This window comes from Gymnogyps californianus, chromosome 23 (genome assembly GCF_018139145.2).
Source record: "Gymnogyps californianus isolate 813 chromosome 23, ASM1813914v2, whole genome shotgun sequence".
Classification (NCBI taxonomy): domain Eukaryota; kingdom Metazoa; phylum Chordata; class Aves; order Accipitriformes; family Cathartidae; genus Gymnogyps; species Gymnogyps californianus.
In genome coordinates, this window is record NC_059493.1 from 3094472 (window position 1) to 3116665 (window position 22194).

The following is a 22194-nucleotide window of genomic DNA, read 5'->3' on the forward strand; positions in this document are numbered from 1 at the left end:
CCCTGGGGTGTGGGTCGGGCCCGGCCCTGGTCGGGCTATGGAGCTCAGCGGCCTAGTGCGAGCCCTGAGGCTGGAGGGGCCTCGGGATGGGGCGCAGCCGCTCCCCGCTGTCCCGCCGGCCGAGCAAGTCCTCCTCCAGATCGGGCTGCTCTTCTCCGAGGGGGCTGGCGGTACCCCCAAGGCCGGCGTGGTCAGAGACCTGGGTGCGCTCATCGAGGCTGCGGACTGCCGGTGGCTTTTTGGAGGCGTGAGCCCTGCAACGCTGGGCGAGTTGGTGGCTGTGCTGAATGGCTACGCGGCACCCCCAAAGCAGGAGCAAGATGCTGCGGATCTCCCCGATAAGGACAGCGCGTACGCTGCCACAGCTGAGAGAGCGGCAGACGTTGGCTCGGTGTTCCTGCACCTCCTTGCGAAGCTAGAAGCTGCCAAGACCCAGGAGTCTCTGGGTGTCTCCGTGGCGGGCCCAATCCTATGCCGTGTGATGGGGCCCATCTACATCTTTGCTGCAACACACATTGTGGAGAGGCCCTGGACAAATGCGAGGTCTCAGTCAGTGGCACAGGAGCTGCTGGCGTTGCTGCTTCAGGCCGCAGGCTGCAGGTTGGTGGCTGAATTCCTTCGAGGAAAGAATGAAGATGAGGAAGGAAGATTTGCAGCAGTGATGGGGCTCCTGAAACAGGAGTTGACCAAGTGAGTAGGAAGGGGAGGGCAGCGGTGGAGAGGGTGGCGTGTTTGGCTGGGCTGTATGTATAAAATACTGGATAGTTTTGGGAAACAGTGTGAGCTCAGGCATTACAAGACACTCAATGATAAATATGGGGCCAAGAGCTTTACAAATACCCCAGTAATGGAAGGGGGGGGGTGTCAATCAGAGCTTATTGTCAGCCGAGAAGCCCAGATGCATAGGAAATGAGCACGCGTTAGTTCTGGTGTTCACTGAGCTCATGTCTGTATTTCCAGAGACACTTGGAAGCGTAACCCTGCCACAAAGTTTGTGTTCTCCTGGACGCTGCCTCACGTCACCCGGCCCTGGCTTAGCCGTTACCTGGAGCGTGTCCTCCCGCCATCGCTGCTCATCTCGGACGACTACCGGGAGGAGAATAAAATCCTGGGTGTGCGCTGCCTGCATCATATCATTCTCAACGTGGTAAGGGATTTAAGAAATTAGATCCCTTTCTGGGCGTTGTTTGAAGGGAAGGTGGATTGGATGCCTGTTAGGATTCCTAACTTGTACTCCTGGTTCTGCTGTTAACCTAGCAATTCTGCTCCATCTTCCATACTGTCCCTGTGTGTTTAAATATGTGTAGTTCTTACATCTGTTAACACTAAGCGAAGAATTGCTTTGCCACCTTTTGAACTCAGCTGATTCACATATTGGCCTGACAACAGTTTGCAGGGCAGGGTATTAAAGTAATGGCAGTGGAACTGCAAAAGAGCAGCTGGGGAGGTGAAGAAAAGTGGCTGCTCCTGCGCGTGGCAGGGTTTAACCTGCATTTATTACAGCACCTGCTCCCACTTTCTTGTAAGCAGTATTCCTAATGCGCAGTACGTGCGAGGGTTTGTGAAAGCTGTTCTCTTTTTATTAGGTTAAGCGGGTGCTGAATGTGATACACGGGAATAACGTTCTGTTCTCTGTTGTTGCAGCCAGCTGCTGATCTGTGCCAGTTCAACAGGGCTCAGGTTGTGTACCATGCCCTTTACAACCACCTCTATTCACGAGAGGCCCCTCTCATCCAGGTAGGACAGCAGAACTTCATTTTAATCTGCCTTGCGGTACTGCGTGTCAGCCTCATGAGGGATAGCCAGCTTAACGCATGAGGAGGCAGAGCCTGTTTCCTCGCAGACAGCCCAGTCAAGCTGTTCCTAGCTGATGCCTGTGGCCAAGAGACAAAGTAACTCAGTAGATTTCAGGAAAATTTCAAAGTAGGGGGAAGACCTCTTGCCTCCTGTCCCCTTCCAAGTGGTTCTTGCTGAAGAGGGCTGGTAACAGGTCGCAGAAGTAGTGGGGTCTGTCAGGTGAGCTGCAGCAGCTGTGGGTGGTCAGGGGGCTTGGAAGTTACTGGTGCTTTGGGGAGAGCATCAGAGGCACTGCCCAGATTTACTGTCTTGCACCAAACCAGGCAGTACTGCTGTGCCTGCTGGACTTGCTGCCGATCCTGGAGAGAGCCCAGCGGCAGCAGCAGCAGGCCAGACCAACCGCCCCCTGCGACGAGGTGCTGCAGCTGGTTCTGACCCACATGGAGGCAGAGCATCGCCTTGCGCTGCGGCAGGTGTACGCCAGGACCCTGCCTGCCTTTGTGCAGAGGTGAGGGCAGCAACCGCGGCCCTGCGGGGACTTGCTTTGGCCTTGGTGTGTATCTCCCTCCTCAGTGTGTGTTTCTTTGTGTCGGCAGACTTGGCATCCTGATAGTGCGGCACCTGAAAAGGCTGGAGCGAGTTATCCTGGGGTATCTGGAAGTCTGTGATGGCCCTGAGGAAGAAGCCCGACTGGGAATACTGGAGACTCTGCAATGCACCATAGAGCATGCTTGGCCCAGGTACTGGTCTTGGGGTGAAAGACACTGTAGAAAGCATATCCTGAATGCTGTCCCTCTTTCACAGCCAGTTTCTGTTGCTTGAGGAAAAGGCCCTGAAATTTTAAGGGAGAATCTGTCACAGGGAGGAATCGCTGGCATTACTGCTTTGCTGAAAAACCTGGCCCAAAAATTAAGCTGGGTCCTCGTTTTGATCTGACTTCTGCCTGTTCTAGAAGCATCAGCTTGGCTAAAAACTAAACCTATGTCCTCTGCATGGCAGAACTGTGGAGTAAGCCCTGTGCTGTGAGTTAGGCTGCCCAATGACAGGCATTCCCTATACACCATCCTAAGGTTACCTCTGTGTTCAGGGCCTGTGCCCTCCCTCTGGTGGGCATACTGAACGAGGCAGCTTCTTCAGCCTCATCACTGAAGCCGTTGCTCATCTTCGGCCAGCTACAATCCTGCTCCACATGTAAACGGCAACTAGCAGCTCCTGCCTGAAGTGTCTAGGAACTGCTGAGCAAGGCTGTGCTTTCCCCTGGCTTGTGAAGAGGATTTAGAGTAAGGTGCAGGTGCCGTTCCCTTTTGCAGAATGCCCTGCAGGCTCCCTGGGCTCCTCCAGGCCCTGCTGAAGATGATCTGGGACGTACACACTGACCGAGGTCCAACGCCAGAGCCAGTAAAAGCCGCCTTGCTCCAAGGGGCCACTGAATGCCTCATCCTGCTGGATCGGTGCTCTGAAGGGCAAGTCAAGGTGAGCCAGGGACCGAGCACTGCTTCATCTCTGATCCCTTCCCCTTTAGAAGGAAGGGGCGGCATAGTGCATGCAAGAGCCCGCTTGCTTCCTCAGTCCAACGGTATTTTGAAAGCATCAATTTCCACCCACCTCAACATTAGTACTTGACTTGATTGACAAGTGACTTGATACATATTGACAGGTATCTATATATGCTTTGTAGAATTCTCTTCCAACAGATAGCTGGGGGAGGGTTGATAACACCATAAACCTGAGCGTGCCAAGGCACTGGAAATTGATTCTGTTCTTGTTTCAGGGCCTGCTGGAAGGCGTGTACAGCAGCTGTGAGGAGAACCGCGTGCGGGAATGCATCAGAAAAGTGCAAGAGAACACGTGAGGCGTGGCTGATCACTGCTCACCCCGCTTTTTGTACAGTAAATTTTTTTTATTTATTTAAAGTTACTGTCTTTCTCATCCCACCCCTGTTAGCCCCATACCTCCCCCAAACAAGATACACTTGTGTGCTCGCCTAGCCACACGCGGGCTTCTCCAGCTTTAGAACAAAGCAGCAGTGCCCCCAGTCCAGGTTCCTTCCCGGAGCACAGTCTGAGCTGAGCCTTGTGTGATTGTAGAGAAAGTGGGGAGTTGTCTTCCTTAAAACTGCGCTTCATGCAGGAATTGTACAAACTTCCTGCAATTGCCTGGGGTGGGACAGAAATCCTTTTCTTAAAGAAAATTATTAGTCTGGGGTATGGAAAAAGGAGTAATTATTGAGGGTCCTGCACAGAGTGGTGAAAGCTGGAAGGCATTTTAGTGGCAGATCTGGAGTCCTGTCATTCAGTACAAAATGTGGGTTCAGGAAGGAGTCAGGCTGCTTTTGTTTTGATGGTTGGCTCTGTTTCTTCTTCATACTCTATTTCAATGTAGGGACGTTTTCTTCTGGCTGGTCCTTTCAGGGGAGTTTTCCCTTTAGATTTGGAGTGAGAGGCTTTCTTCTCTACTTCTTCCTCCTCTTCCTGCTCCTCTTCACTACTTGTCTCCAACTTATCCATGTCCTGAGAAAGAAAGACAAGAGTGACGTCAGAGCACACTGTGTAACTAAACCTCCTCTTTCTGCAAAATTATCTCGTGTATCCAATTCCATTTTATAATTCCTGGCTCCCAGCTGTCTAGCCAGAGGAGCTGGGGTGCAGTGGATACAGCGCAGTCTGACTGTATCCTTATGTCCCACAAATCTGATTTTGCTGGTTCTTATCCCATCACCAGAGACACCAAGAAGGTGGAGGTGACTTCCAAACAGCTTAGCCTGACAGTTTATACCTGGTGCTTCACCTACCTCAAAGTCACTGAGGTCACTGTCATCTGCTTCCACAAACTCTCTTTTATCCATGTCCTGTAAGAAAGAAAAGTCAGAAGCTAGTACGTGCACACTGCGCACAATACAGTCTCATGACTCGCACTGGAAGAGCCATCAAGGCCACCACTTGCACACACATGCTTTTTCTGAGTTCACCTCTCTTTATCTCTTCTTCTCACCCCGACATTCACTACAACGCCCAGCATGTAGGTGAATCAGAGGTGCTGCACCAGGTCAGGGAAGGATGAACTGTGGTGCTGTGGCTGAAAGCATTACCTCGTCATCTTCTTCTTCCTTCTCTGCATCCGACTCGCTCTCACTTTCTGCATCTTGCTGTTGCAGAGCTTTGTCAAAGGCGTGAATGGGGAAGTTGTAAATGTCTCCATACTGAAAAGGAAAATGTGGATTTTCTGTAAGTCCCAGGAGGAAGACAGCCGTTGGTGGTAGGGTCATCTAAAGCCTATGGCCTGCATGGAGGCAGCACCAAACTAGGCTGAACTTGTGGCTCAGCCCCTTCCCCAATTCTCAAGTACGCACTGCTGTACAGAAAATGAGGGGCTCTGCGTTTTGGGGAGGCAAGTTCTCCAGCCTGTTATAAAGCCACTCAAGAAGGGCAGCGTGCAGTCATCCCCTACCCTTCCTACAAGGGCGATGCTTCTCTTTCATACCAACGCCCCTGTCCCTCCCTGGAGAACCAGCGGGACGGAGGGCAGTAGGAGCAGTTTCCCTGCTGTGCTCTGAAGGCAGTGATCCTTACTGTATCCTGTTTCAGTCTTTCCAGTAATTCCTTCTCAATGGCATTATCCAGCTGGGCGGCAATCAAGGCTTTCTCCTAATGGAGCAAAGAGGAGCTGTGTCAGTTGTTTGAAAGACACGTGGAACAGAAGCAATAGACAGGAGATTACGTGACAGAGTGGTAGTACCTCTCTTCTCTTCTCTCGCCTTTCAATCTTTCTGCGTAAAGGAACGAGCTTTCTCCTACAGGGAACAACAAGCGCTAGTTAGTGAATCTGTCAGCCTCTTGTGTAGCAGATGAGCAAATGCTCATTCAGGGCAAGAACCAGCAGTTATATCATTAGAAATGTGGCTGCAACTCGTTCAAGCACATTTATATACACAGACCACGCTGCAATTAAATCCATTTCAGCCAGGTTCATTTACAAGCCTGCCAAAGCCTCAGGAAAACAGGGCTCTGCGTACAGCCAGTGACAGTGGCTCAGTGGATGGGCAGCGGCTTGATAAGCCAAACCAACGTGATCGCTCTTAGTCGTGTCACTTACTGTCGCTTGAGCGTCAGCTTCCGGATGCGGATAAGGTACTGCGTGATCTTAGTAAACCGCTGCTTGCATTTGTGTCGGATGAACCGCGGCCAGTAGATGAGGTTCTCGTCTATCTCTTCCAGTGCTTTCTCATAGTTCTTGCTTAGCAGGACCTGGGGCGGGGGAAAGGGGAAGAGTTGAGCTACGGAGCAGCAACAAAGCGGGGACACATCTGCTCTTGGGAGGAGTGCCACCGCTCCCTGCCCTCCACTGCCTCTCAGTAAAATACATTAGAGCACGCTTAGTTAGCGGTCCGCTCTCGTTAACTCACCCGCTCCCAGAGGCGACGGGGAAAAGCCGCCCGCTCTATTGTCTTCATGTACAGGTAACACCGACCTGAAGAACAGAGGAACGTGATCCCAGGAGAGAGACTGAGCATGGCCCCGGCAGCGGGAGGGTGCTCGGAGCCGGGGTGCCCTCGGGCAGGCGGTACTCGCCCGCTGCCCACCCAAGGCGTTGTTCATGGCAGTTGCCGGATTCTCACCTTTCTCCTCCCTGATGGTCGCGTACTGGCTGTTCGCCAGCGGGCAGGAGGAGCGGTTGCACAGACCCGTCAGGTTGTACTCATTGCGGCAAAAGTTCTGGGTTTTTGTCCTGGGAGGCGGAGAGGTGAGATAAAGGGGAAGGGCTGGAGTACCCCGCTGCACGCCCTGCCCCTCGCAGCCACCCACCCCATCCTCTGCGACCGTCACGCGTGGCCGTGGTGGCACAGGGATCAGGGGAACACGCCAGGGCCTGAGGGGCACCCAGATTTGTCCCTCCCACTCGAAGCACCCTGCAGACCCCCCCGCGGGGAGAGCTCGGCCCACCCCGTCCCCGCAAAAACTCACGTTATCTTGTAGGAGCAGAACTGCCTGTTCCCCAGTGTGTCCCAGACAACCTGCGAGGACAAACAGCGGGTGACACACACTGCCACTGCTCACCCAGCACCTTGCGCACCCCCTGGCTCCCCCGGTGAGGCTCTAACGGGGGGGGACACCCCCCCAAAGATTGGGGTCCCCTCTCTGCACGGCACTGGTGGGGAGGGTGCGGTGCAACAAGAGGCGCAGGGACAGCACGTTTGCTGCTGCCACATTCCCATTTACAGCCCCCCCCCCCCCCGTCTATCTGTCCCCCCCGGGGCTGGGGACGGGGACCCCCCCGCCACGTGGTGGTTGGGGACGGGGGCGGGCTGCGCCCCGGCCGGACGCAACCGACTCAGCGGCGGGGCGGGCGCCGATTGGCTGCGGCGCGGCTGCCTGACGCGGGGCGGACGGAACCGAATCAACCGGCGGACTCACGTCGTCCGAGTGCATGGTGGTGGTGGTGCCGCCGGCCTAGCGCGCCGCCATCGCCGGAAGGGGCGGGGTGCGGCGAGGTCTCGCGAGAGCGGCGGTGTCAGAGGGGAGGGGCGGGGCCGGGCTGTCATGGCGGTGGCGGCGGCGCACCGAGTCTTCCGCGTAGGGCCGCAGCGGTGCCCCGGCCGGGGCGAGCTCTGGGTGTGGAAATAAACCTGTGGCACATCAACCTGAGAGGCTGCCGTGGCCCGCTGCCGGTGCGCGCCGCTAAAGGAGCCCTGTCAAGTGCGTTGTCCCTGGGCATCCCCGTCCAGGTGCTGGTCGAGGCCTGCCTTGCTTGAGGCACCGGGGTGGCGGCAGCGGGGGGTCCGGCCTCAGGCCGTGTCTGCTCTGTCATTCCTCTTCTCTGCTTTTGGCAATAGGAAATGGCAGCTGCCTCCGTGACGGAGGGGACGGGCGATACCATCAGCTCCCCGTGCAGACCCACGCTGTTTAATTTTGCACTGCAGAAGCTGTGAGGGAGGCGTTTATCTGCAGACCGTGGGCCCAAGGAGGGAAAACTTCCCTTCACAGCTACCAGGACCCCCCACTTGTCTCCCCAAGCTGCAGAGCTGGCGGTACCTGTTTATGCCGCTGTTAATGCACTCAAGAATGAGATTAATTTTTTCAGCAGGGTGGGTAAAAATATCAGGTCGTTTGATGCAAACATTATGACCTAATTCTTCACTCAGAGCAAAGAAAGTCCGTCAACATCATTGGCACTGCAGCTAATTTATTAATTACGAAGCCTGAGCTGCCAATGCCGGAGGAAAGAGTCTGACCCGCCTTGCCGATGAGAACAGCGAGGCGCTGCGGGGTGAGGTGCCAGGGGAGGCTGGCTGGCGCGGAGCTCGCCTTGCAGCAGTCGGAGGCTTGCCTGCCTGGGGGATGCTTGCAGGGGCTGGGTTTCCAGAGCAGCGGGCCACCAGGCACGCAGGTGGGGTTAGAGTTAATATTTAACTGCGAGGTGCACTGTGGAGGTGTGAATAGATCCCCAAATAGAACAGCTTGCTTTTTTTTTTTCTTCCATCACAGAAAGCAAACACGTTTTTCCTTTTATTCTTGGCAAAGCAGGGAAACAGGTGGAAGATAAAAATAACCAGTTTTTGAGAACAGGCTTAGCATTAGTCATTTCCAGTCAGCCTAAGAAATATAATTTCGTCTTGTATGTGCAAAGCGAGGGGCAATGGGCCCACCGTGGATGTGGGATTGCCTGACAATAGCCATTTATGACCTTTGGTAATGAGTCATAAGGTACCAAATCTTGATGAATTGTTATTATCCTCCTGTTTCCCTGCTGGCAAGCGCATCTGCATTGTGCTGCTCGGGCTCCAGAGCAGTGAATCATCTGTTCTTTCTGGCAAGTGAAATGGCTGTGCGTTACACAACTGCTCATTCAAGACCGAAATGAGTTTATATAAACTGCCAACAGTGGAACCAGAGAAGTTGTAAGTTTGAGGTTTCGCTGGAAAAAATGAGATCACGGGAATTGCTCTGACACTTACAAAATTAATTTGGTACCTCTATTACTTCACACTCTCTCTTACTTAACTGTAACATACTTTTACAGACCATTATACTCAATAATTATTGTTAGCGGTGCAGCTGCTCTCTTTCTAAACTTGTGGCCAGGAAATTGCAAAAGGGCAATTAACTCAATCTATTGTACTTCTCATTGCGATGGGTTAGGATCACAAACACAGCCCGTTACCCCATCTCAGCTGAGGGGCAGGGGTTTTTAAAAATGCTCTATTAGTCACTTATAATCACAAGGGATCTGACTAGCTTTGCTGGCTGAGTCTGTGTGTAAGAGTCTAAAACTGCTCTCAGCCTTATTTCTACCTGAATTTCTTAGAGTTCTTCAAATAAATGAATTAATTTAATGGATGGTGGAAGAGACACACAAGCAGCCATAAGTAGCACATAAATAGCACAACACATAAAGCTATACCGAGATGGCAATGAACGTTTTCTTTTAAACTGTCTTCAGAGGAGCGTGGAGCGCATTAGCCGTACAGTGACATCTTTATTGACGGACTGGCAGTGACGCAGGTGGATAGTGCCCTGTTGTTACAGAAAGGTTTCATGCTGGGGATTATAGCAGAGTTCTGGAGGAAGAAATCTCCTAAAGCTGATGCCGCGGATTTTCATTTTCTCCAGTGCTTTTCTTTCAAGAACAGTAAGTGCTTTAAAGACATTAACAAATGCCACTGGACTCATGTGGGAGAGATGTTGATATTATCCCCTACTGCATGGTGAGGCTATCCCCAAGACCGTATTGTTCTGCAGGAGAGGTTGATAGATTCTCCTAATCTTCATAACTTTTTTTTACAGATGAGATGTAGTGAGTTTGGGTAACTTGCCTGGAAGTCACAGAGCAAATGAGTGGCTTAACTAAACGAGTAGAGCCTCCAAATCCTGGGTCTCTACTCCCTGCTGTGGATTGCACGGCCGAGAGAACAGGTCAACGATACAGCCTGCGTCCATCCTGTGTCCACAAGTCTTGGGGGAGGCTGGGTTATTCTTGGGTGCTAATACATCCATGTTCTGTAAACATAATATTAGCTTCAAAACAGGGCACGCATCCTCGCGCTTGCTACTCTGCATTTTCTGCCTCCACATCACTGTCGTCTGTGAGAGGGAAATCGCGCAGGGTTTTCTGAGTGCTGTAGGTTTTGGTTTGCATGGGGCATTCTTGGCTTAAGATTGCCTGGGTGAAGGAGAGAAGAAAACACGCCTTAGTAAAAACGGTGATTAATTTGAATGGTTAACAGGAGCATTACCACTTTTAGAGAAAGCCAAAGCAGCCAACAACTTTTGCCTAGGGAATACAAACTGTGAGTTAGGGAAAGGACCATAGTTCTAAACTTTTCTGGTTTTATTGTCTGAGTTTTTTGTCCCTTTTTTGAGGGCACAGTAGAGCCCAAAAGGGAAGGCACAATCCCTGGCAAATTTATTCTAATCCCCCCCAAAATCTCTGGATTATCAACCCCCTATACTTTAAGGGAATAAAGTATACTTAAACTCACAATCTTTTCCTCTTTAGCAGGAGGGTTGCGCAGGTACCAACAGAGAGGAGCATAGGCAATATTGATAACTCCAATGATGATCATCAGCCAGGGAAACCCAATAGCTCGTACAATCGCACCGCCTGTGGATGGACCTGCAAATGTAAAAATGAAAGAAGGCTGAGACGACAGAGAGCAAAAGGTGCCTTTTCTGTTTGGAGGGGGTCTGTGAATCTACGGTGACTGGCTTGCAGACTCTGTGCCAGTTGCTTGCAGTGAACGCTGGGTGGAGGAAAGGGAGCGATAAACCGACTGAGATACACACTGAGTACGTCATCCCATGAGTAAGAGTTCCTCCATACCAATCGCAAAGCCCATGCAGAAGGCGACATCAGCTATGGCATAGACGTTGCCGTAGACAGAGGTGTGGCGAAGGTCCACGAGGTAACCCATGATAGGCATCATTGAGGAGTCCACCATTCCTGCCCAAAGCAAGAAGGACCTGATCAGTCATCGCCTTCTCCGAGGGCGGTGGTGAGACCTGCGTTGGAGCTGTGTTGCGCAGCCCGAACGCCAACAGCTTACCTATGGCAAAGCCAAGCCCACCGTTGGGGCCAATCAGCCCGTAAATATTTTTGGCCAGAGGTACCTTTGAGAGGAGAGAAAGAGAATATACAAATGAGGCCAGAAGAGCTCGCTGAGGCGTGCAGGTGTAACATATGTCTGTGAAATGGATACACATGTGCAACCACTGAACGTCTACTGACTGCCGGGCACGTAACCCCGTGTCAGTACTATCGCCCACGCTGCCCCTGCTGATTCTTCTACAGAAAGGTCTTGAAATCGTCTTGTGCTACTTACACAAAGGAGACTAATTCCCACCACAGCCATGCCGATCAGGGAGCACAGCCACCTGCAACGAGGCCGCAGTTAGGAGAGGGCAGATGTTCTCAGTGTGCACAACACCAGAGCGTAATTCATGCTGAAAGTGCAGGACTGGCCTGGATTGAGCTGAAATCTCTTCTGTTCCACTTACCGGCCCATTTTGTTAGCCAGAATCCCGAAGAGATTGGTGCCGATGAGGTAGGATATACTGGCAGGGAGGAACGCCATCCCTGAGAGAGAGAGAAAGAGTGAAAAGGAGTGTGTCATCCCCAGGCAAATCCAGGGGATTTGCAAAAATGTTCGCTTCACTGACTGCCTCTCTCATTTGGAGAATATCGTGAGCCAGGCAAGGCAAGCTAACGTCCAGCGCCCACTCCGTGGGTGCCCATGCGTGCAGTGGTGCTTCTCCGTGTCCATCACTGTCATTACTCCGTGTCATGGCTGCGCTGGCTGTCCCGTTGCTCCGTGCCCTGTGGAAGGGTGGGGGTCCCTCTATGAAGACAGAGGGAGGCATAGAAAATGTGTTTGCTTTTGATGGGGGGGAAACTGAGGCACGCAGCGGTGCGGTGATTCACCCACAAGATCTGTGAGATAACCAGAAGCTAAATGCAGAACTGTTTTGTCCCCCCTGCTTTAATAAGCTCGTCCTTCTCTCCTGTCATAGCTTCTTCCTCTTCCACCTTTCTCCCCTTGCCTTCTGCTTTTTACTTACTAAATAAAGAGAAATAAAATAACTGCTTAAGTGAAAGGCTTGGGGATCATTATGTAGTCAAAATTAAATATTTGCACTGTTTGCTGATTTACCAGTTGTTTATTTTTAATGTACTATCCCGCCGACTATAAATAAAACTGATCAGCTCGGTTTCCCTAAGACAACTTCCTTATTGAAACACACCGATTTATGTTTAATTTTCTTTCCTCTCTTTAACAGCGACAGAACGCAGTTAATCCTGCAGGTTTAGTCCAAGCTCTCCTGGGTTTTTTTTTTCCAGAATTATGGGAGTGGGCAAACTGAAGCATACAAATACAAAAGCCCCTTGAGTTCATAATAGCTTGTGAGATGGGTGGCTTGCAGTTGAACTGCGTCTAAATCCAAACTGCTCTCAAATCTCCGGTGCCTGAAAATCTAGTGAATGTGTTTGGGATTTTCTTTGATGTCTACTGACGTCTGGGTCCTGCTAAGTCACCTCAAAGGTTCCCCTTGAGTTCAGTGGCGGCGGGGGCAGCCCTGAGTGCTTTTCTCAGCCTGTGACATTTGTGGTTGCCAGGCAGCTACGCTGTCCCTTCTCCCCGCTGCCAGAATCCTTGGGACCCTCGTCCATCCTTGCTCAATCACTTGCTCATGAGAAGCGTCGTAGGCTCTTATGGGGGTGGATGCTCCTGCCTGACCAGAGGATAACTCGATTAGGAGCTCTCTCAGCCCTCCTGCTCCCAGGCTGCAATTCAATTTGGGATCTAAGTGTAGCCTGGGGCACCCCCCGGGTCATTCCTCAGCCAATTGGGTTTTATAACAATTAGTTTTTATTTTTGTAGCAAACACAGACAATGTTATCTCCATATCGCATTTTCTCGGCAGCTGGTAATTAGCACGTACCATCCTGTCCTGCCTGGGACTCTCTAAATGGCCTTGTTTTACTCAGAGCTGCCTCTACAAAACCCATCTGGCTGCCACGATCTCAGCCCAGCACGATACCATTATCTGCCCTGCAGAAGACGAGATGCGACAGGCTTCCCGTGCATGCAACAGCCTTTCTTCCACCGTTACTGCTCTTGTGGGGAGTCTGATTCTGTACAATTTTTTCAATAATAGAGAAAAGCACATTGTATAGCTACCATTGAGGACATTTCCAGCTGAAATTGGAGCAACACGCAGCCTGGGATCACTCACTCTGTGCGGGTGAGGGCATATGTTTCCTTCTTTTTTAGAATGATATAAGAGATTATTCAATCCATCTCGCAGTGCCAAAGCCGGACTGATTCCAGCTAAACTGTATCACGCAGGTGTCCAGGAGTGGAGGCTGCAAAGCCCAACACCTACCTAGCTGCCATTTCGGGGAGCACATGGTTTGCATCATCCAGATGGGCAAGGTGGGCTCGAGCATGGCCACCCCCATGTTGGAGAAGCAGAGGGCTCCTGACGGGGAGAAAAGGGAGAGATGCTCTGTTTTAGCCACCTTTTGCTGCTGTTTCAAGCAGGCACAAGTGAATCTCTTTGATCGGGAGACGCAGGGGCACAAAGAGGAGCGCGGTGCGTGCTGACGTCCGCCTTTACCTGCAGCGACCAGGATGTAGGGGTCTCGCAGCAGCGTGGACACCGGCGTGCCTTTGGTGCTCTGCGGGATGGCAGAGGGGGGTTACGTCGGCTGAGAGCCTTCGCACCCGTCCTTGGCTCGGTGCCTGCCCAGCCCTCCTCCCCGGGGAGCTTGCGCCCGCTTCGTTCACGCCGCCTGGCACCGGCTCGCTTATGCGCACACGTCTGTACTCACCTCGGGGGAGATCTTAGAGGGCTGCAGTATGCAGAGCTGCAAAGCTGGGAAGAAAACACTGATGTTAGCTTACTTCTGGAGACAGCATCACTTCAATCTGCATTTCCCTCTGGCTTTTCTTTCAGCCCCAGCCCTTTCATCAGCAGAGGCCCCAGGGATGCAGTAACTGTGTTTGGGGACATCGTTCAAGCGGGCAGGGGGAGAGGTGGCTCCCAGCCCTGCTCCCACGGGAGGGAGCAGCAAAACTCCCTGTAAGTGGACTGTGTGAGAAGTGTTTTGTCAACACATGAAGCAGGCGAATATGCAAATGCTCTCCGTCAGGCTGCCAGCTGCCTGCTGGGGAGCCACAACTAGAGCATGACAGAAATTAGATGTGGAAAAGAATAGGATTAAAAAAGAAAGTTTCATATGTATGGGACCTACGTTTCATTTTCCAAAAGCTCTTACACGCTTCATTAATGACATCTTGCGTGACATCTAGGCTAAGATGGTAACTGGGACTATAATTTAATTAGCTTAATACTTCCCACTAAAAATGCACATTTCTGCTATCTATAACTTTGCCGTTACACTCTGAAGGCTCTCGTGGCCTGCATCTGTAATACAGCTATCAGAGAAAGAACAAGGATCACCATTTATGCTGGCAAAATCTAATTCCTTTGTGGCATGGTGAAGAGGCTGCAGACAAGTGTGCCTTTCACAAAGAATTCGCAGTTCAGAGAGCTTTACTGAATGTGCTATTCAAGCCATTAAAGCAATCAGGGGGTTTATTAAGTAATGAGGGACTAATTCTTACTATATTGCTATGTCATGTATCTGGTGGTAGAAAACATATGATTTAGCAATAACAGAATAACCAGTGCTGATGATATCACCCGTGTTGTGTTGATGTGCCTCTTCCTTCACACAAGCCCTGTGAGATTCTCCCCGAAACGTCCGCATTTAAATCTTTTCCCATGGGGGTTTTTTTTTGGTAGGATTAAACCATTTGGCTCCTCACCTCCATCCAAGAGGGCGAGAAATGCCAGGACCAGGAAGGGAGATGATTTCCCCGCGAATTCGTACATCACGCTCCCAAAGGGGGCCCCGACTGCAAGGGAAAGGCTGCGTCACACAGCGGCAGTGCCACCGGCCCCAGCGCCCGGGCAGCAGCGCTCGGCTCCTGCCGTCGTGGTTTTCTCTGGATGCCCCGGGGGTGTTCGGTGAAGGTGGTGGGAAGGGGTCGGGTCCCGCGGGCAGTGGCCGTGCAGAGTGGGCAGAGGGAGGGAGGAGGACAGGCCAGCCGTGCCCGTGGGATGCCGCCGGGGAAGGGGCACGGCCAGGCGGGTGGAAGCCGTAGGTGATGGCCAGCAAAGCTCTGGAGATGCTGTTGATGTAAACCCCGTTGGGAGCAAGGTTTCCTTACTCAGCACACCCAAGGCCAAGCCTCCAAGAGCGATCCCCATTGCGTTGCCCCTCTCGAAGTCATCCGTGTACACGCTGGCCAGCATGCCCAAGCCTGGGAGCAGAGAGAAAGCAGAGGCCACGTGAGGCTGGCTGGTGCTGTGGTGGTGGGGCTCCTCTCTGAAAGCAGCCTAGGCTTTTGGGGGGAGTTCTCTGCTTGCTGGCTGGGCTGTGTGCGTGCACCGTCTGCACCAGCCAGGCAGGCACAGTGAGGAGGAAGAGTTTGAAGCCGAGGAAGGCACTCGGTGTGTCTGTGCTGCGGATCATTCCTGGGACGATAATTGAACCCAGACAAGGGGAGCTAACGCAGAGACTAAGGTGTAGCTAAAACATTTACCTGCGACTGATGAGAACGAGGACCCAATGCCTTGGAGGGCTCGGGCGATGAACAGCAAGGTGTAGGTGCCTGAGAAAGCAAACACTGCAGAGGAAGGAGAGAGATGGCATCAGGCAGAACTGCGGACTGAGTGTTAAAACCCTGCAGAGGGTAAGAGCGGCCTCAGCTTGCACCAGTTTGGGTGCTGGAGGGGGCAGGGGGCCGCTCATCCTTTCTTGTCACTGATTTCTGAGACCGGTTGCTCTGCTCTCACTCCTTTCTCTTGCACGGGGACAGCGGTGCAGGCACAGACCAAAGTATTTCCTCCTGTGCTGCTGCGTATGAAGGGCAGACAGAAGGGCAATACTCACTGACTGTGGAGAGGAACATGATGATGAATCCGATGAACATGGGGATGTGGTATCCTATCCTGGAAAGGGAAAAAAGAGGCGCGATCTCAGGGAGGATTCCTCATTCCAGCTTGAGATCTGGTCTTGCTGCCCAGCCTTAACGCACACATCTCTGTGGGCTGGTAAGCATCTCCCGAAGGAGTGGATGTGCCCACGAGTGCTGTTCAAGGAAGCATCCAGTGTCTAAGTGCCCTCAGATAATACTGTAAAGCACACCCAGAGACATGGCTCTGTTTTGCCAACTCATCTGCCCACCCAGACCACGTGGAGATGAGCCCAGTGCCCCTCACACGTGTCTGCTAGAGACAAAGGCAAAGAAAAACTCAGGGACAGAAAATCCGAACAACAACATTATATCCATAGCGGGGTGGGAATCTTTGTTTGTTTATTTGATGGTTACTGGTATTAAACAGCATCTGTCCGCACCTGAGGAGAGCATTAGTGAGGCTTATGTTGTAATATAAACTTGCAAGCCTTTTGTAGGCTTTTAGAAAAGGTAAAATTCATGCTTATTTTGATGCACATATTCTCCCCCTTGCTATTCTACCCACCGACTCCTGTAATTCCGTGGCTGCAGTGGCTGCACACGTGCAGCACAGACCTTTACTGCCCAGCTAATGGTGATTTCATTAGCAGGCAGGAGCTGCCTGTCCCTGAAGGGCTACACCCCAGTACAAACCCAGGTCTCTGACTTACCTGTTGGTCAGGAGACCCACGGATGGGTTGACCACCAGCTGTACGAGAGCCTTGGAGGCAAACAGCAGCCCCACGCGGACGTTTTCCTTGGCGAGGAACTCCTCGCCCTCTGGGCAGCCGCTCGGCGGTGGGGGGCTGCTGGTGGGGGGCTGCGGTGGGCGGCTGCTTTCTGTCCCGTTGGCCAAGTCCACGGTGCTCGTGGAGCCCGAGACAGTCACCGTGGTGTTGTCAAAATAGGAGAACATGGAGGAGAAAGGAGGAGCCTTCAAGGCTGGAGGAGCCGGCTCTGTCTGGGCTGGGGCAACAGAGCTGTTGGCACCTTCATATTCTGTTGTATAAAGGAAGGTGGGGACGATCGGTACTGGAAAAAAAGCCAGGGAAGGGATTAGTTAGTGATTTTACTCCATTTTCTGGCTCAGCACACAGCTGAACTGAATGGTGCTGGCCAGATGTCGGTGTCCTGGAAGCTCCCAGCACCCAGCCCTGCCCACAGCTCTCCCTGCGCAGGGACCCTGCCGGCATCGACCAGAGACCGACCGAGGAGCCGAAACCCCGGGGCGGCACCCGAAGAGCACAGCGAGAGCCGCACGCCATACCCACGACCGTCAGCAGCATGTTGTCCAGCAGCAGCGCGACGAACACCACCACCAGCACCAGCCTCCGCGACGCCCTGCCTGCTGCCAGCCAGCGCCAGGGCACGCGTTCGGCAGCCGCAGGCATGGCCGAGAGCCTGGAGCTCAGCCTGGGTCCCGCTGGCTCCTGGTCTTCAGGGCTGAAGGTCTCCTGTAACCTTTAAAGAAAACACTCCGGGTTACAACCTCCCACAGCTCATGGCTTCTGCCTCGAGAAAGAACTCCTGAGGTCACTTAGCGTCTGTGTGCTCCAAAAGCTGGGTGCTGTTCCCTATGAGCCGGGACCACCAGCTTTGCTGTCAGAGACCGTAGTTTTATCAAGCTTGCATTTAAAGTTGCTGATGGAGTGCGCTCTAACCCATTTCCACTCTCCAGAGACATCTTGTACCTGCTTCAAGGCATCATTTAAGTCTTAGTCCAAAGACTCAAAGCACAGATCAAGCCGGTAGCTTATCTGTGGTAATCTCTACATCTTTTATTCCGTGTTTGTTCTTTGGAGATTAAATTTGGTCTCAAAGGAAATTCATTTACCTTACATGTCTTTTCATTTGACCTAATTGAAACGTCATGGCAAGATACAGGACTTAAAAGCCTAACATACGTGATTAAGATCAGGGCTTCAGAGGGGCTGAGAGAAGGTTGCTTGCTCGGTCACACTGAACATATCAATCAGAAATTTGCACTAAACCAACCAAACAATTAGCCATTTATGTTCTAATAGCTCTTAGGCACTTCAGAGACTAAGTGGCAAAATGAATGGAGCCGAGTCCGAACTATCACTCTTTCCAATAACCCTGTGGTTTCCTGAAATCCCAGGCAATGATATTTATCAATTTTTAATTAAAAAAAGCAAATGCTCCAAACCCTCTATCATCAAATATGAGTGCCACACAAGTCACTAAGTTGGGAAACAAGGATGGTTTCTCACTGTACCTCCAAGTGCTAGTAAATACCAAATAACAGAATTAATACAAGAGAAGATAAATTAAGAGAGAGAGAGAGAAAGAGTAAGGAAGCATAGACAATAAAGACATGTAGACTAATGTAGCCCTTACATCTCAAGCCACAACCCCTGTCCCCTTCTCAATGCAAACCTGTTGCGTGGAGCAGAGGAAAACGGACTCTTACCCTGGAGCCCATCTTGGTGCGCGGAGCCGGCTGCTGCTGCGGGAGGTGGTGTGGTCTGCAGCCGCTGCTCCCGGAGGATTTATGATTACCTTTTATCAGAAGAGGATATGAGTGTCCCTCTTCCATGGAGATTTAATTGGAACCTCAAACAAGTTTCATTCAGCCCTGCAGCTCCCTCTGCGTCAGAGCAGGATGGTGGTGTGGGCTGAGGGGGACTGGGAGGAGAGAGACAGGAGTGTTTATCTGCAGCAGAGGCACCAGCTCTCCAGGCTTTCATCAACGCTTATCTCTCTCCGAGCAGCACCTTAACTCTTGCCTGGGTCTAGGCACACCGAACGTGCCGCCCTGGGACTGCACAGCCCTCTCCTCCGTGGGGGAAGCCTGCTCTGCCCCATCGGCGGGTGGTTACGAGGGGCAGTGAACGGATTCATAACTGGGAGGCAAGGCTGGCATCGTTAAATGGCCCTGGGAAATGCATTTATAAAATACATAATAGTCTAGGTCTTGGACTACTCTCCAGTGACTGATGTCCATTCTCTTGCTGCCTAACGCTGCTTGTCCTTGGTATGGCTGCCTTCGTTCCAACTGTGACTCCGTGTTACGCATCCCAGAGTAAAACCAGGCAGATTTCGCCGATGAGACCTGCAGCACCCCAGGGAGTTTTGGTTAACTCCAAAACTCAGGGAGCACGATTTGATGAAAGAGGGATATCGCATCAGTCGCTCTTCCCCGCTCCCTCTGCACGTGTTTGCATGTCGCCATGGGCTGTACGTGTGTGTTTACTGGGTTGAGCCCACGGACGTTGGCAATGGGTGCCGGCGCGTGGGCTGGGTGCATGCGTGTCACTGCCGCTGTGGGCACCGGGCACGTGGTGAAGGAGAGGCGTCAAGCAGCAAGTGGGAAAGGACTTGCTGTGTGGGTGGGAGAGGCTTCTGCGGGATACACAGCCGAAAAGGCAGCAGCTGGGGGTGTTGCTAAAGGGTCTGTGTGGAGGCTTTGCAGGGAGATCTGCATTGCTTTACAGCCTGCAAAGGGAGGGAAAGGAGCGGCATGTCCAGCAGTCCCCACAGCAGGGGACCAGGGGACCCCAGTACCAGGGTCGCTGCTTCCCCTGTGGGGTGTGGACCAAGGAGCTCCCTCCAAAGCATCTCTTCTCACACAGGTTTTTCCTTTGCGTGCTGAATGTTTTTAGCATTAGAAGGAAAATAAACTGAAAGAGAGCTCTTCCTCAAAAGGAAAAGAGAAATATTTAGGTCACTGAGTCTTATGCTGTGTCCATAGGATGCTGACAAGCTGCCTTTGCCTAGTCCACAACGTAGGTCAGCTTTTCAGGATTTCCAAAATTATAAGTGTGATGATAAGCATTCATAGTGGATGGCAATATTTTTAAGGCCAGAATGCACTGATCTGGCCCTTGATTTCTGAGAGATATGGGGAAATCTCGCCTCTCCCCTGGGTATCAACAGGCTATGGTCCCTCCACATCTGAGCTCTGCCCTTGCCTCCTCCCCACAGAAGGATGCTGGCAGTGGGGCGCCTGTCCACAGCCTTTCCCTGTGCTGTTATGCTGTCTGCCGTGTCTCCAGGGACCAGGAGATATTTCTTGGACTAAACAAGGCCGGTTTCTCAGAAGCAAAGCTGGATGGAAAATTATATCCATGCATGGGTGAGGTACTGCAAATGCCATTTACAACGTGATGTCTTTTCTTCCATCATTTCTGTTTTCTTAAATTTTTGACACTTTGCTCCGTGATTTCTTTTTTAAACCAAATCTGATACCATCATTCATTCAGAATACAGAGATTTACCGCAGAGAAAGAAAATAAATCCTAAACATATTCACCTTTTCTCTGTTGGCACGTAAATCTGCCATTGAGGCCATTTATCTGGCTTCTGCATGGCCAAAGACTATTGCGAATAACGTGAGATGAGTACATCCTACCAAGGAATTCCCTGGGTGTGCATTAGAGCAGAAGTTGAAGCCTTTAAATATATTTCATGAGCTGAGAATTGAATGTCTAGGCCTGGAAATTACTTTCTAAATATCTGCAAAGTAGACAGAGGATGAGCAGTGCAGCACTACCATCTACTGAGGGAGCTCAGAATTGCTTAGCTGTACCTTAGGCTCTGGATAGAAAATAATTCCGATTCTCCTTCAGGTGAGGAGGGGCATTCTCCTGGTTTCGGTCAGGATAGTTTTCTTCCTAGCAGCTGGTACAGTGCTGTGTTTTGGATTTAGTAGGAAAATAATGTTGATAACACGCTGATGTTTTAGTTGTTGCTAAGTAGCGCTTATCCTAGGTTAAGGATTTTTCAGTTTCCCGTGCTCTGCCAGCAAGCAGGGGCACAAGAAGCTGGGAGGGAGCATGGCCAGGACAGCTGACCCGAACCAGCCAAAGGGGTATTCCATACCATGGAACGTCATGCCCAGTATATAAACTGGGGGGAGCTGGCCGGGAGGGGCGGATCGCTGCTCGGGCATCGGTCAGTGGGTGGTGAGCAATTGCATTGTGCATCACTGGGGGTTTTTTGGTTTCTTTTCTTTTCCTCTTCTTTTTTTTGTTATATACCTTTCCATTACTATTATTATTATTATATTTCATTATTATTATTATTGTTAGTATTATATTTTACTTTAGTTATTAAACTGTTCTTAACTTAACCCATGAGTTCTGCCTTTTTTTCCGATTCTCCTCCCCATCCCACTGGGAGCGGGGGGGAGCAAGGGAGCAGCTGCGTGGCGCTTAGCTGCTGGCTGGGGTTAAACCACGACAGGCATGTGGAGACAATTATTATTATTATCTTATTCTTTTGTAGGCCCCAAGGTCAGGGCACCATCTCATTTGGCAGCCCTAAGCAGCGGAAGGAGATTGCAGCGTCATGTCACTTGTTTTGCAGAGATGATGGGAAAGCTTACTCAGATGTGCTTTGGAAGCATTTCCATGTATCCGTCAGATTTTTCCAGGCAGTTCTCTTCGAGATTTTTTTTTTTTTTAAACCATTATAAATGTTTGCCATGAATTTTTCTTTCAATAACCCTACGGAAAAAAAATGACTACAATTTTCTTCCTGGCCAGACTGAGGTAGTAAAGTATAGTGAACATTTCTTATGTAGCAAAAAGTATAAGAGAATTTATGGGCTGTCTCGAGGCCCAGCATAGGATGTGGGCCTGAAAAATCGCTGATAGCAGACCTCACGCCGGCTCTGCAGGCTGATTGCAATTCCGGTGAATTCAGTTGACAGCAGGCTTCGCTCGGCGAGATTGCTCTCTGCTGCTGACTCACCTCAGCGGTGCAGTGAAATACATCTGCTGTGCAGCGAGGGCTCCTGCGTACCACCACAAAGCAACATTTTACAAACCAGCGTGAGACAAATGGCTTATAGATGTAATACCGCCAGCCCAGGGTCGGGTGAACACGACAGCCTAAACAGAGACTGGAACAGGCACCCATAAAACCATACTTTGCTTTAAAGTCACTCTCTGCTAATATTTCCTTTACCAGAAGGTTTCTATTACCCAGCGCTGGAACCGCTGCCCTGGCAGTGGCCGCTGCCTGTTGCCTTGTGCTCTCCTGTGGGCAGATTTGCACCGTCCTCTCAAATGGTATGAACTGAATAAAACTATTTAGAACACAAAAAGGTCTGGTTTGAGCAATTGGAGCTTGCATCCCTAGGCCACCTTTTAGCCAGGCTTTGAATGCAGGTGGAAGCAGTTTGCAAAGTGGTGCCGGTTGAAGTAACCCTTGAGGCTGCCATTTAGCGAGTCCTGCTGGTTTGTGTTTTGTTAAGTCCTTTTGACTCTTAACAAACACGAGAGCTCGGTAATGTGCTCAAGGTCACGCTGTGTTAGAAGGAGAGCTGAAACCTGGCCAAAGCCTTCCAGTTTTGTGTTCAATCCACTCGACAGCGTTGTCCCTTTGTCTGGGGATTATTTATTGTGTTTACT

At 51.3% G+C, this 22194-nt stretch overlaps 3 protein-coding genes across 7 annotated transcripts; 1 reads left to right on the top strand and 2 right to left on the bottom strand.

The window, feature by feature from the left end:
- The first annotated feature begins 21 nt into the window (after nt 1-21).
- Nucleotides 22-10349, top strand: TTI2 (TELO2 interacting protein 2). 5 transcript variants are annotated; one of them, XM_050910126.1, is made up of 8 exons: nt 22-690; nt 961-1147; nt 1645-1737; nt 2121-2305; nt 2394-2537; nt 3108-3270; nt 3569-3686; nt 10291-10349. In XM_050910126.1, exons 1-7 carry the CDS (start codon nt 38-40, stop codon nt 3647-3649), a joined length of 1506 nt encoding a protein of 501 aa, XP_050766083.1. In that variant the 5' UTR covers nt 22-37; the 3' UTR covers nt 3650-3686; nt 10291-10349. The 5 variants fall into 5 exon arrangements, with proteins under 5 accessions (XP_050766083.1, XP_050766082.1, XP_050766084.1 ...); XM_050910125.1 differs by lacking the exon at nt 10291-10349 and adding an exon at nt 6254-6418; XM_050910127.1 differs by lacking the exon at nt 10291-10349 and adding an exon at nt 6254-6418 and having other exon boundaries at nt 3569-3681.
- On the bottom strand, nt 3698-7229 carry MAK16 (MAK16 homolog). The gene is made up of 10 exons (XM_050910130.1): nt 7209-7229; nt 6759-6808; nt 6413-6522; nt 6200-6264; nt 5890-6041; nt 5533-5587; nt 5367-5441; nt 4886-4996; nt 4589-4645; nt 3698-4307 (listed from the first exon to the last, which is right to left on the bottom strand). The coding sequence occupies exons 1-10, from the start codon at nt 7221-7223 to the stop codon at nt 4119-4121; spliced, it is 879 nt and encodes a 292-aa protein (XP_050766087.1). The 5' UTR covers nt 7224-7229; the 3' UTR covers nt 3698-4118.
- On the bottom strand, nt 9828-18260 carry SLC18A1 (solute carrier family 18 member A1). The gene is made up of 16 exons (XM_050910110.1): nt 18249-18260; nt 17085-17271; nt 16489-16849; nt 15754-15812; nt 15404-15487; nt 15029-15121; nt 14624-14713; nt 13624-13667; nt 13410-13470; nt 13176-13271; nt 11289-11367; nt 11114-11165; nt 10838-10901; nt 10615-10734; nt 10274-10407; nt 9828-9954 (listed from the first exon to the last, which is right to left on the bottom strand). Exons 1-16 carry the CDS (start codon nt 18258-18260, stop codon nt 9841-9843), a joined length of 1650 nt encoding a protein of 549 aa, XP_050766067.1. The 3' UTR covers nt 9828-9840.
- Nucleotides 18261-22194: the final 3934 nt, after the last annotated feature.